The sequence below is a fragment of the Carassius auratus genome, chromosome 8, assembly GCF_003368295.1.
Source record: "Carassius auratus strain Wakin chromosome 8, ASM336829v1, whole genome shotgun sequence".
NCBI classification, from domain to species: Eukaryota; Metazoa; Chordata; class Actinopteri; order Cypriniformes; family Cyprinidae; genus Carassius; species Carassius auratus.
In genome coordinates, this window is record NC_039250.1 from 15,258,618 (window position 1) to 15,272,802 (window position 14,185).

Here is a 14,185-nt window from a genome sequence, read left to right on the forward strand (position 1 = left end):
TAAAATGGTAAATCATTTCAATAAAATGTATTGAATTTTATAACTTCATTTGATAATTTAAAATGTAGTTATAAAAATAAAACATTTTAGATCAACATTTTGAAAATAATTTTCAATAAATACTTTTTTTTTTTTTCTGTCCTTTAGTCAATGAAAAGTTACATTCACACATTCTATTCAGTATTTACAGAGACATTTTTTCTTACGGTCAGTGATCAGCTGGTCTTCCACTTGATAAAGAAAACCTTGTTTGTTTTTTTGCCAAAATGCTTTTATTGATTTTTCATTACTCTTTTCTACAAAATGGGCAGTTATACAATATGTTGTATTCTCACAGGTGCATTTCAATATAAATCACAGACTCAACTTCCCCACCTCCTCTTTCATGTCTGATCAACTGAGAAACTGTAAGGCTACTTTGGTTTGGTTAATTCACTATATTAAATTCACTCATTAAATGCTAATCAGAAACGGAAAGCCTGCACAGTACTAAATAAAAATGGGAATTGATGGTTTTGCATTGCGAATAAGAGGAGCGTAGAGGTTTTTAAGGAGGTGAAGAGATGCATTTATGTAAATATGGAGCAGCAACAAAAAGATCAAATGGACCGTTAACAATGGAAGGATAAAAGGAGCAAAGGTCATGATTTACCCCAGTTTTACATGAATACACAGTGTCAGATGAAGCAGATATGAAAGCCATTAACAGATAAATGGCACTAGACGGAAATAACTGAAATTATGAAAGATCAGAAAAATCATTGGACGTGTATTTAAAGCTCCAGGTACTTTGTCGCCATGGCAAGAATTGGGGCGCCTGTTGGGACACCAGGGAAAGGGCCACTGGATCCAGCAATGTCGATGTGGGAGTAAGGCAGAGGTTTGTCCGAGTCCATTCCATGCTGTGGGACAAACATGTAGATGGTAAATGTATGTATTTTTACAAATAAAACGTAATCGTAAACTAATAATACACCCAGATTGTGTTTGTCTACCTTATCCAGTCCAGAAGCCATGATGAGGAAGGCAGCGGGTGTCTGGTGTCCACGTGGTGTGGCGGATGAGGGCAGGTTATTGGACTGCAGGATTTCCTCATACTCAGACTTCCCTTTGTGGAACTCGTAATCCTCCCGACGTATGGTGGACACCTCGAACAGATCTCCCAGCACCTCTCCCGCTGCCACACAAACAGATTTCACAAAAATTAAGCTACATATATGGAAGCAAAAACAAATGCTTCTTAGCTCTTCTTACCTTTCTGCCACTGCAAAGCGTTTCCTGAGTGGTGAGCAGCACCGTTATCCATTATGATCTACAGGGACAGATAATAATTATATGTTTAATTTATACAGTGCCTTTCCCAAGCTCAAGGATGCCTCACAATGACAATAGCACATAAACAATCATTTTGTACATAATCACTTAGGTGGACAATTGCCCAAGTCCAAGACATGTGCGATTGCAGTTTCGTATAATAATAGTAGTGGAAACAATCACATACTAACAGAGAACCATAACAGTTTAAGAAGAAACACATTATGACCTGTAGTATTGGTTTTACAGATACTTAAGTTTAGACTTAAATTCATGCAGTGTGGTTATTGTTTTAAAAATAAATGTATAAATGTAAAAAAAATAATGGCCCGATAACGGAGCCCTGTTGAACACCCTGTTTGAGTAAGACAGTGGGAGATTTATAGTTCGGGATGGGGATGGTAGTATTGTCTGTCTGTCAAATAGGAGGAAAACCAGAATAACCTAGCTCCTGAGATGCAAATCCCTGAGAGGCGCATGAGTATAGTTTATGACAGTCTCAAAAGCTGCACTGAGATTGAGTAATAAGAGAAAAGAAAGATTGCCCGAATAACCAGAAAGTAGGAGGCCATTAATAACCCTTACTAAAAGTCTCAGTACTGTATTGATTACTAAACCTGTTGCAGTACTGTTAAACTGACTGAAATTTATCAACCTGATCATTGATATGAAGATGGAGATGGTCATATTGGAAATGGTTAAAGTACCACTGAAGTGTCACACGGTCTCAGAAGATATGCAGGAGTATGTTGTTGATGTACTCACAGAGTAATGTGGTCCCATGGCTCTGACAGCATGTCCTGTCAAAGTGGCTATAGTGAAGAGATGAGGAGACACTTCCTGCAATGCCTAGAGAAACACACAAGAGCTCTAGAGCACCAAAAAGGATAATGTTATATTTAAACTAATAACTTTAAGTTTTTCATTCCTGTAGCAGATCTAGACAGGTGGAGCTGGGGGAGGTAGAGGCTTTTAGAGGAACTCTGATAGCACACTACAGGGCAAGCTTACAGCGAACACAGAAGCAGACTATTTACAGGTTGAGCAAGCAATCTCACTAGTCTGAAGATAGCAGGTTGCTTGTAATGGACCTAATAGCCAGCATTATCTGAAATTTCATGACTGAAATGAATAATATATATAAATCAACTAAAATTGCAAAATTGTTTTCATTAATTGAAACAAAGATAAAATCGAATATACATTTTTGATAAAGCAACACAAATTAATAACTGAAAAATAACAGATAAAAATAAAAGCAAATCAAATCAAGTTGCTTATTATCAATCCTATTATTAACATATCGACAGTTTATTAGTACTTACAATGCATTTATTCTACATCCCTAATCCTACCCAATATCTAAACTTAACAACTACCTTACTAACTATTATTAAGCAGCAAATTAGAGTTTATTGAGGCAAAAGTCATAGTTAATGGTTTGTTAATCGTGAGAATTGGACTTTAAAATAAAGTGTGAACATATATATGCAGATGTGCAGTTAAGTCCAACATAACAAGCATCTATGAAAAGCCAACATTATATTTCTACTCTACTCATACTTACTTTACTTAAGTATTGAAATGTGCTGCTCAAACTCAGAAGGCCTTTTAAAATGATATGGTGAGCAGGTGCTACACACAAACAAATGAGATATTCCTTTATTTCAATATTTTGGCATCTTGTTTTTATTGGGAGGGGGGGGGGTTGTCAGAGTATATTTTTATATAACATTGATTGATTCTGAACTCATGATAGGGCCAATTTAAATCTTGAAATAGTACTGCCAGCTATCTTAGAGCGTATGTACCTGCTCCTTCATCTCACACAGCAAGTCCACCATGACCATTCTTCCTTCAGCATCAGTGTTTCCAACTCGGATTCTACGACCAGCACGAGACACTACTAACTCGTCCGCTACATAGCAATCTGCACCCAAAAGAATCAAAATTAAAAAATGACCCATATTTAGCAATAGACACCCAAACTGGTCACCATCTGCACACTAAACTGCTTACCAGATCCGACACTGTTTCGCACCATTGCCATTGCACCCACAACCTTCAGGTGTTTGGGCTTCAGCTTGGCTAAGATCTAACAAAAATTATATACACAAACACACATTGATATTAGACTCATATTCTCATCAGTAAAAAAAAGCAGGTGCAAATGCGATCAGTACCTGGAAGAAGCCAGCAACCGCCGCAGATCCACATTTATCTCTGTGCATTCCAGCCATGATTCCTCCGGCCTTGATGTCAGCTCCACCGGTGTCATACGTGATGCCCTGCCACAACATACAATCTTCATATGTACTGAAAACTCTTCAATCCCTCGTGTCAAAGTATAGGTAACCTTAAACCCACCTTGCCAACAAGCATCAGGGTCTGCTGAATGGGTCCTTCCCCGCAGTAGAGCAGCTTGATCACTCGGGCCTGGTGGCGCGGCACGGCTATAAGGCACAAACATAATGGATTAGCTACTTTATTTGCAATATATATTATTCATTTCTGTTTTTGGAAAAGTGGAGGCACTGAAAATAAGTTTAGTGTTTGAAATAAAATGTCTTACTGTTAGCACAGCGGTTGACCGCAGCCAAACAGGGATACTCCTTCTCCAGAGTATTCAAATGACTCACTACCGTCACCTAGCAAAGACATGGAGATGAATGAAGCATCTCAATACTTAGTGTGATGAGGTACAGCTTTAAATGCTCACGTAGAGACTCACCGTTACAGGCGTATCCTTGAAAACTGCTTGCACATACTCAGCTACACGAGGTGCAGCCATCCGCTCCGGGTCAGAGCCACCGATGTCACGATAGACAAACCTACAGCATTCACAATCACAAATGATCCCTTTAACGGTTATTTGTACACAATGGATCATAGCAGACACCTGATTAATCCAAAATCTTTGACCACATGAAATTGCAGACAGACTCATACCTGCCGCTCTCCAGAGCAGTGGCCAGCTCAGTAATGGCTTCTCCCTGCGTCCGGTTCTTCGCCCAGACGCCCAGCACTGCCACCTTATGAGGGGACAACTTGTGCTCCCTCACCTCTAAAGGCTGATGACACAGAAAAATAACTAGGTTACGTGTGTGTGTTAATTATATATATATATATATTTTTTTTTTTTTTCATAATTTAATTTTTGGTTTAAAATAACAACACCTTGAAATCTTTTTTTGTTTTGTTTTTTAAAATGGCATGAAGTATATATTTGTGCAGGGCCATGATTAATCACATCTAAAACGAAAAAAATAAATAAAATAGTGTACTTAATATATGTGTGTACTATGAATATTTTTTATTTATATGTAAATACACACACATGTATATATTTAAGAAAAATATGTTATGTTTATATATTAAATATTTTTATATAAATATATACATGTAAATATTTGCAAAATATGATTATGTGTCTTTATATACACATAATAAATACACAGTACATACACCTATATTAAATTAACAAAACCTTTTATTTTGGATGCAATTAATCGCTATTAATCTTTGCCCAGCACTAATATATACTTTATTCCATTTAATAAATTAAATCCAATAAATGATTTCTAGCAGTTGTTATTTAAAAAAAATAATAATAATTTATATATATATTATATATATATATATATATATATATATATATATACGTATATATATAAAACAGAACAGAAAAAACCCGGTCATATATATAACATCATACTATATATAATATCAGCTTTATTTCAATTACAAATATTGAAATAATTTCAAGTATGTAATGAAAAACGAAATAATAAAAAACAGATATAAAGAAATAAAAAAATAAAATAAATAAAAACTACTTAAATACAATTTTAATTTAGTTTTAGGTAAAAATAACAGCTATATATAGAGATAAATTAGATAGATAGATAGATAGATAGATAGATAGATAGATAGATAGATAGATAGATAGATAGATAGATAGATAGATAGATAGACAGACAGACAGACAGATAGACAGACAGATAGACAGACAGACAGACAGATATGGAATTTTTACAGAAACTAAACTGATAATATGTAATCATTTGGATGAATGAAAGTGAAAATGAAAAATGTACATTACAAAATAAAATATAAAACATTTCTCACCGAGTAGAGAACATGCAGGGCTCCTAGAACAGCCACCAAGGTGCTCTTTGCATAACTACTGTGAGGAGGACAAACCAGCAGAGGGCGCTGCATGCCAGCTTTCAGAGCCCTATAACAAAAAACTATTATACAAATATTCAGATCAACATAATAAAACCTATAAATGAGGAAAAAGTCATCTTTAAAGAGTGAAATGTGCCCTAGAAGAACGTGAAGAAAAGAAAAGATAATGTTGTTTTGCCAGGATGTACATTAATCTTTATATATCACACACATCATGTTTGCAGAAGCACCTCTTAATGCCATTAGCAGCAGCATCACTGAAGCGCCGGACATCATCATAGTCCCGATTCACCGGACCGGTGCAGGCAAACACCAGTCTGTTTCCAGAGAGACCAGGAACCTTGACCACCACGACCTCTTCACCAGCGCAACAGTCCACCTGATGTGAACGAGGACAGGTGTGTGAAAGAAATCCATATCAGCAGCAGGGCTGGTCAGGTGTGTGTGCTGCTGAACTCACTGCGCTGTAGTCCTGTAATGGTGCTTTCAAACACCCCAGCTCGTCAGGAAGCTGCTCATAACTTTGGCATATCAAGATTATGCCATCAAAACTGTAGAAGAGAAGGTTAAACTAAATAACAATATACACTTTTGCGATAATATACAAACTGCAGAAAAGCCGCAGTAAATCCAAACAGTACTGTAGTGCTTAAAAAAAATAATTCACATAATACACATATAAGTACATATATGTATACACAGTACATAATACTAAAATAACACTGCCAGGGGCAAACTGTTGCTTTTTTATTTTATGCAAATAATTAAATGTGTTTTATTTTATGCTTAAAACAGGAAGAATCTGTATAAATGTATGTAAACTGTAAGCAAACTTATGTAATTTCACTATTGGAACAAAACTTCAGATCTAAATGTGTTGTTCAGTTTACACGAGGTCACGCTTGAGAAATAAACTATACTTTGACACATCATTTATCAGAAAGCAGGCTAAAGTCAAAAGCCTATGTGTTGTTGTCGTTCAGGTAACAAAAGGGATGACTGGTTCATTAATAGTCACTGTTCCTGTGCAGAAGTGAAGCACACAAAGTTCAGAGTTTGAGACGGAGATCTACTAACTTCTGGTCCTTGCAGTCAGTGGTGCACTGGAGAGGCTGGACACTGCAATGAAGGAAAGAGAGGAGATTAAAACCTTTACCAATCTGATCATGTGTACAGACATGAAAAGCTCTTACAAAATAAGTTGATGTTTAGCTTGACCCAGTGCAACTGCTTGCACTTTTTCTGATAATGTTTGATTGAGATTTGAGTGCCATTTGGCATCTATGAGAAGTGGGGTCCAAAGACTGAAACTGGGTCCAAGAACAATGAATACGTTTCTGTTCTGCTATTTCTATAAAAAAAATAAAAAAAAATAAAACAGTTTCTTGTTGCTGACATCGCAAACTGAAATCCTTCTCATATTTAAAATATTTATTTGTCGTTGTCATATCAGCAAAGAGGGACTGTTTTGCTGAAACTGTTATTTAATTCTGCTTCATGAACTTAGTACTCTGGAATGGGGTAGTATTGATAATAACAACAACAACAATAATAATAATAATAATAATAAGCATAATAATAATAAAGCAATTTAACTTTGAGGTTTCATTCTGCTTTCTAAACACCGATAAGAAATCGCGAGAAATCACGAGACGTTAATCGTAGGAAGAAACAGATGAAAAAACACATTTTCACAGGACAACATTATCTACTTAATTATCTTACTACTTGGCCACTACTGCATTATCTAGCTTTTAGCTAGCTATTATTACTTAAAATTACTGCAGTCAAACACATACTTAATGGCGTGAGCGCAGAAAACTATAATCACATAAAAACAGCACTAATAATAATAAAAGATATTTGAAACTTCGCAAATTCTAAATAATCCTCCTACCTTACAGACATCCTCACGTTATCTTCTGTCGTCTTGCAGCAGCAGAACTGAAGCCGTGATGTCAGCTGACAGAATTCAAAGACACATCACATGACGACAGGAGTCACGTGATTAACGATACTGTAGTTATTTTATTTTCTTCTGAACTCTGTAATGAAATAAAATGCAAAGAAATTGTGGAACTGATACATCGATCTATTTCAAATGAGTAATTTGTTAAACGTATTTCAATATTTTAACTCATGCGTGTATTTCCTCCACGTCTTTGTCAACAAACAGCCCTTAAACTACAAAATAAATCCGGAAGTCACAGAGATGAAAAGTCCGAATCATTTCTGGGAATCGGTTCTTTTGAACAGTCATTACAAACCGGCTAAAAAAAAAAAAAAACAATATTTTTTTCGCCCCACCAGGCACTTATACCACACACAAGTCTGTTTATTACGTTTATATTAGGTTTTATAAAAAAAATATATATATATATATATATATATATATATATATATATATATATATATATATATATATATATATATATATTATTTCTTGATAATACAATTAATTTACATCACCCAGCTTTAAAGCTATGCATTATAACTACATTTGTTTTGTATGCCATTTAATTAAAGGTCGTAAATTACCATTTTTTTTGTATTGTTTTCATTAAACAATATTTCTGAACACTTCATCACAAATTATCACAGCATAGATAGTAAAAGTTAAATCCTCATGAATCCGTGAACAGGTTTAACTGCAAATAAAAAGATCCGATTCAAAAGAAGACTCTACGTCAGGTCACATGACAGCGACGACGGAGTGCGCGAGCTGTCTCGTATCGAAGTACAAAGATTGTGTCATTTTACTCGGTTAACAGAGATGTTGAAACGTGTAACACGTTAAACCTCAGACAGATCATTTTTGTAATCTTTATTTGATTTTATTGTACTGTGCATTATCAAACCTGCTGTTTTTTTTGCATCAAGATCAGGTAAGTTGGGACTGTCACATGAGAAACTGAAAGCAGGGGAAGTAACCTCTTATCTGCACTGCCTTGCATGAGATCCTATTTCTAACGATAAAAATGTCGTCTTAATCAATCAATAATTAGATTTTTCCTTAAGTTAAGTTAAATAATAAAAAAAAAACCTGCTAAAGCTGGTTTTAATGCAAAACATAGAGGTAGAGATTTGTGTAAAAATATTTTAATTATAGTTAAATTGAATTAGCTTTTACATATTTAATCGTTTATTCTTTTAATAATAATTCGTTTTTGTTTCAATTTTTTTTTTTTTTTTTTTTTTTTTTTTTTTTGCTTAGATTTATTGTGTTTAACAATGATAATGCCTGTGTGTTGTTAAAGAGGTTTAATAAAAGCTAAAAACTATGAGGGACCAAACCTGCAGAAAATTAATAAAATAAATAAATGCAATAATAGGGAAATGATAAAGGAATAAAAAACTTGATTAATCAAATCTAGTTTATTGTTAACAAAATTTAGTCTAGAATGTATTCATTACCATTTTTCCTTTATTTTCTATTACTTTATAGTTTTTATTTTTAAATTGATTTAAAAAAGGTTTTTATTTTTTTATTTATTTTTTTACCCATTCAATCAACTATATATATATATATATATATATATATATATATATATATATATATATATATATATATGCAGGTTTGGTCCTCTTTTAAAAATAAAATTGTCTATTAGGTGTATTGTACATCACACCTTTCAAAATACATTATGCAATTTCTATACAGCAAAATTTAAATAACTTAAACAATCATTCGATATATTTCACTACAGACTTGCTAATTTATATATAAAGATTGTTGATGTATTATATTATTATATTATAGATAAGAGCTTACGCAAGATTTTCAAATCAACACCCCCCTTCCTGTGTCACGATTCAGCAACACATGTATCATCTCTCGGATTTTCTCTTTTAAATATGACTTCACTTGGTCATTAATGTGCTTGGAATTTGCAAATATGATATTTGAGACTCTTCTTGAATGGCATGTCATTTCTCCTATCGGCTTGCACCTATTCGTCTGTTTGTCCATTTCTGTCTTTCACTGCTGCATGTCTTTTCTTCTGTTTTTCTGTCTGTCTCTCTCTCTTTTCCTCTGTTTTGTAATAGATGAGATTTCTGGGTATCTCTCAGCTCAATGGCGTATTCTCTGCAGGCACCACAAGCTCAGCCGCTATGAGACTCGTCCAGTTCTGCCACAGAGGAGGCGAGGGGGGCGTCAGAGTCGGGGTGGAGCAGGCTGAAGGTCAGGGGGTCATTGATCTGAAAGCCTTCGACCCCTCCATGCCTTCCACTATGAGACAGTTCCTAGAAATGGGCCAAAAGGGAATGGACTGTGCTAAGAGGTGTTAACAGTGCACACTGTAACACAAACTTATCAAAGAGAGCACACTGGCATTATAAAGATTCAAGGCCTACATACATATTATTAATGAATTATATAGGCATTCAAGAGTTGATGTCAAAGATACGTTATAGGTAGAATGTGTTATGTTGTTAAAAACAGCATTTCTTCATCTTTCTCAGGGCTTTGTCCAGCGGTCAGCATGTGCTGGCGCGGTCAGATATCAGGCTGCTGTCCCCCGTGACCGGCCCAGAGAAGGTGGTGTGTGTTGGTATGAATTATAAAGACCACTGCCTAGAGCAAAATGCCCCCATTCCTGAAGAGCCCATCATATTCAGCAAGTTCCCCTCCACCATCACTGGCCCTTCAGATGATATCCTTCTACCAGAAGAGAGTCAGGTGAGTTTCTAACTGAGAGCTGGTCATCCAGCAATGACTCTCTATAATACAGAATAACTACCCTATGAGACCCACTCTCCTAGTGTCTGCTGGAATACTGAAAATGGAATAAATGAACTCCATATCTTAACATTGGTTTGGCTACAGGAAGTGGATTGGGAGGTGGAACTTGCCTTTGTGATTGGACGGAAAGGGAAGCACATTAAGGTAGTAAAAGAGTCCCTTATATCTCCATCTGTTGAAAATCTAAATATTCTGTTAATTGATTGATAAGATTTACCGTATTATTAGACATTAGGTGTGTAATTTCTGCAGCAATAGCAGGACGATCATATTTAATCATGTGAATGAGATTAGACTCGGTGGCTTTTTTTGACCAATGGGAGCATTCAAAATATGCAACACATTTAACCCTATAAAGCCTGCTCTACAATTTATACACACATTTCTTAGGCCTCTGAATTATTAACATGATCAAAACTTGAAAATCTGTTGTATATATGCATTTATGAAATGCTACATATATATATAGGCATCTGCACCAAATTGCTTATTGTTGCTCAGTTTGGGCCTCTAAATAAAACGTGTGGTGGTATTTGAGCTCCATATTCTCCTTTATCATATTATATGAGCCATAAAGGCCAAAAAACCTTTCCTATGCCATTCCCACACAACCCTGAACCTGATTTATGTCAACTACATTTGTGTGTTTGTCTTAGGAAGACGAGGCCCTTTCCTATGTTGCAGGTTTCACTGTAGCGAATGACGTGAGTGCTCGTGATTGGCAGCTGAAGCGCAATGGAAAGCAGTGGCTGCTGGGTAAAACATTTGACACATTTTGTCCACTCGGGCCAGCACTGGTTACCACTGCAGCACTCAAGGGTAAAGTGGACAATACAAAAAGATGAAAAAATAAGACCGATGTTGTATTTGATAATTAATATGTCTAAAATTCAAACAGATGTTCATAACCTGGGTATCCGCTGTCTGGTGAATGGGGCCACAGTTCAGGACAGTAACACCAATCAAATGATCTTTCGGACCGAGAAGCTGGTCGCCTGGGTTTCACAGTAAGCAAACTCACTCTGCTTTTATTTAGAAAATCATTATGCTCTTCAAGACTGCATTGATTTGAGTACAGCAAAAGTGCAGTACAAATTTGTAAATGTTTTACTAAATAGTTCTCTCTTTGTATATATTTAAAATGTAATTTATTTCTGTGAATTTTCAGCATCGTTACTCCAGTCACACGATCCCTGCAGGAATCATTCTGATATGCTGATTTGTTGCTGAAAAAAAAAACATTTATTATTATTATTTGTCAAAAACAGCAGAGTATAATTTTTCCATTTTTTTTTTTTTTTTTGATGAATAGAAAGTTCAGGAGAACATTTATCTGATATTGATTTTTTTTTTGGTAACATTATAAATGTCTTTATCATCAAATGATAATTTTGATGATACATATTTGCTAAATGAAAGTAATCGTTTCTAGAATTATTTCTATTCATAAGAGAATCCTCAAATAAAGTACTCAACTGTTTTAAATATTTATAATAATAATAATAATGTTTCTTAAGCAGCAATTCAAGCATATCAGAATGATTTCTGAAGGATTGCGTGACACTGAAGAATGGAGTAATGATGCTGAAAATTCAGCTTTGAAATCACAGGAACAAATTACATTTTAAAATGTATTCAAATAGAGAGCAGGTATTTTAAATATTAAAATATATTCCACAATATTACTGCTTTTCCTGTATTTTGGATCAAATAAATGCAGGCTTGGTGAGCAGATGAGATGTCTTTAAAAAAACATAAAAAAAATCTTACCGTTTAAAAACTTTTGACTTGTAGTGCATGTAATATGTATTAAATTTGATACACTTCCTTCTCAAACTGGTGTTTTTGTGCAGGTTTGTGACTCTTTGTCCTGGTGATGTGTTTTTGACTGGGACGCCTCCAGGTGTGGGGGTGTTCAGAAATCCACCTGTGTATTTAAAGGTGAGCTCTTCTATAGGAAAATCAATGTCGATTTCAACATGGCTGGGTTAGCGTGACGACCCACAATCACTGCACCTAGCAGACTGTTAACACCCGCTCAAAGCCTTTCCTCAAACCTGTGTTTTGATCAGCAGATGAAGTCTGAAAAGTGTCACTGACAGAACAGCTGAAACACAGAACAACACATGACCAGCTAGAATGCTCTTACTGACGCCGTTGCGATATGTGTTTTCACACAAAACAAAAGTTTCAAAAGAATAGAGGCTCATTTAACAGCCCCTGGCTTCAATATTTAAGCTTTCTAATTGGCATCAACAGGACTGACAGCAATTCATGCTGATTTACAGAGGGAATCACAGGGCCGAACAAATCAGTGCAAAGATGCAATTACTGACTGTACAGCCGTTCTTCCAGGTTTTGCCAGTTACCCACAGCGATCCAATGAGATATAATGAACTACAAACCATTAAGAAAACACAGTCAGTCTTTGCAGTGACTATTTCGAATATCAAAAAAGTAACTGATGAGAGAAAATAATTGCATTTATAAAATTGTTTGTATAAAGTATTTAAAGATTATATTATGTAAGATGTTATATTATTACTAAAGCTACTTTATATAACTATTACTTTAGTGGTTAAAAAATTTAATTAAAGCAGTTGCCACACCACATCATTTACACCGAATATGAGCTTGTTAGATAATAACTGACATTAGTCCTGGGTGATTATAAATGCAATTTACACACAATAAAAGTGTTAGTTCCTTGCATTTTGACACTTATGAGTGGCTAAAAATATGTACTATCACATTTAAATTAATCTAGTCTGCCGAGATTTACACACAAACATGTAAGCATGTCTTTAAAATGTTTGAGGATCCGTTTACAGAAACTCCATTTCCTCAAATATGATATTAATGTATAACATGTACATTAGCAGCCTATTTCCTATCAAATAGTTCTCAAGAGTAGAGTATTAAAGTGTTTTATCCTTTTCATAATGCAGCAGATATTATTTTAACATTTTGTATTTGCGTTATATTTCTGAAGGTCAGTGTATTGTTTTAATGTGTTTCAGAGGGGAGATGTTGTGGAGTGTCAGATTGACGAGATCGGGTCGATACGGAACACAGTCGTGTAACACGAAGATCCTACATTGATTGAAGTGCCACTACTGCATTTATAATTATTTCATATCGACATCATAAAACATGGATTCTTTTTTAACTGAAGAAAATAAAAGAAACATTATGCTCTGGGCCAATTTGAAAAGAAAAAGCTGCCTTTTATTCTCATTAACACAGTTTTTCACCATTTGGTTTCAAACTGGGGTTTTCATGCCCAGGGTTCCAGTAGAGGGCATTACTGACCTGTTTCTGGTAGCTTTCATTATTTCTTGTCCATTTTATCTATTCTCAGCTTCAGATAAATAGGTTTTGTTCCCAGAAACAAATGTATTTTTGTGCTAAATTACATTGTCATTCAAAATAAGGCGACTATTCAATAAGCAGGATTCGGATTCTTGCATTTGGAAAAACCATTCAAATTAATAAAAATAAAAAAAAATTTTTTTAAGTTGGTCAAAAGGTATGAGCAGAAATTCTAGCATTCTAGCAAGTTTTGATGAAAACAACCAGCAACGGATGTTTTCTAGCATACTGTGACATGACTGTGGTCAGCGATTGGATCAGTGACCACTCGAAAACTAATGGAAGCTAAAGTTTCAGTCAAATGCAAGAAAAGAGCAGGGTTTAAGCAGACTAAATGATTGGAGAAATCTGGCGTATATAAAAGAAGAGATAAAAAACATGGATGAATGGGTCACAACAAGATCTTTAAGATGCGTTCACAAAATAGATAGGGCGGATTTCCATGTCATGCCAACCTTAAAACGAAGTGATTTTTGAAGAAAAGTGTTAATCGAGTGAAACCTTGAGTGCAGCGGCCAACTGTTATTTCTCAGCACATCTTGTTTCTTGTTAATCACCCCATTC

At 35.0% G+C, this 14,185-nt stretch overlaps 2 protein-coding genes across 3 annotated transcripts; one reads left to right on the forward strand and one right to left on the reverse strand.

Annotated features, from left to right (window-relative positions):
• Window positions 1–249: 249 nt before the first annotated feature.
• LOC113107404 (putative aminopeptidase W07G4.4) lies at window positions 250–7,515 on the reverse strand. Its single transcript, XM_026269895.1, has 16 exons — window positions 7,403–7,515; window positions 6,583–6,624; window positions 5,966–6,056; window positions 5,736–5,884; window positions 5,443–5,551; window positions 4,264–4,385; window positions 4,046–4,145; window positions 3,887–3,962; window positions 3,682–3,767; window positions 3,498–3,602; window positions 3,334–3,409; window positions 3,126–3,244; window positions 2,080–2,163; window positions 1,255–1,312; window positions 996–1,177; window positions 250–902 (listed from the first exon to the last, which is right to left on the reverse strand). Exons 1-16 carry the CDS (start codon window positions 7,411–7,413, stop codon window positions 774–776), a joined length of 1,539 nt encoding a protein of 512 aa, XP_026125680.1. The 5' UTR covers window positions 7,414–7,515; the 3' UTR covers window positions 250–773.
• A 682-nt stretch (window positions 7,516–8,197) lies between these two features.
• LOC113107405 (fumarylacetoacetate hydrolase domain-containing protein 2-like) lies at window positions 8,198–13,469 on the forward strand. 2 transcript variants are annotated; one of them, XM_026269896.1, is made up of 8 exons: window positions 8,198–8,390; window positions 9,553–9,788; window positions 9,970–10,186; window positions 10,334–10,393; window positions 10,906–11,068; window positions 11,148–11,256; window positions 12,103–12,190; window positions 13,270–13,469. In XM_026269896.1, exons 2-8 carry the CDS (start codon window positions 9,553–9,555, stop codon window positions 13,330–13,332), a joined length of 936 nt encoding a protein of 311 aa, XP_026125681.1. In that variant the 5' UTR covers window positions 8,198–8,390; the 3' UTR covers window positions 13,333–13,469. The 2 variants fall into 2 exon arrangements, with proteins under 2 accessions (XP_026125681.1, XP_026125682.1); XM_026269897.1 differs by having other exon boundaries at window positions 9,599–9,788.
• The last annotated feature ends 716 nt before the right edge of the window (window positions 13,470–14,185 follow it).

Bases quoted from the DNA above. Each gene is read 5' to 3' on its own strand.
- LOC113107405 (XM_026269896.1), top strand. From the start codon at position 9,553: ATGAGATTTCTGGGTATCTCTCAGCTCAATGGCGTATTCTCTGCAGGC. The intron at 11,069-11,147 runs GTAAAGTGGACA...AAATTCAAACAG, and splicing joins TACCACTGCAGCACTCAAGG to ATGTTCATAACCTGGGTATC. The intron at 12,191-13,269 runs GTGAGCTCTTCT...AATGTGTTTCAG, and splicing joins ATCCACCTGTGTATTTAAAG to AGGGGAGATGTTGTGGAGTG.
- LOC113107404 (XM_026269895.1), bottom strand. The intron at 3,603-3,681 runs GTGGGTTTAAGG...ATGTTGTGGCAG, and splicing joins CCCTGATGCTTGTTGGCAAG to GGCATCACGTATGACACCGG. The intron at 3,245-3,333 runs GTAAGCAGTTTA...TTTTGGGTGCAG, and splicing joins GCGAAACAGTGTCGGATCTG to ATTGCTATGTAGCGGACGAG.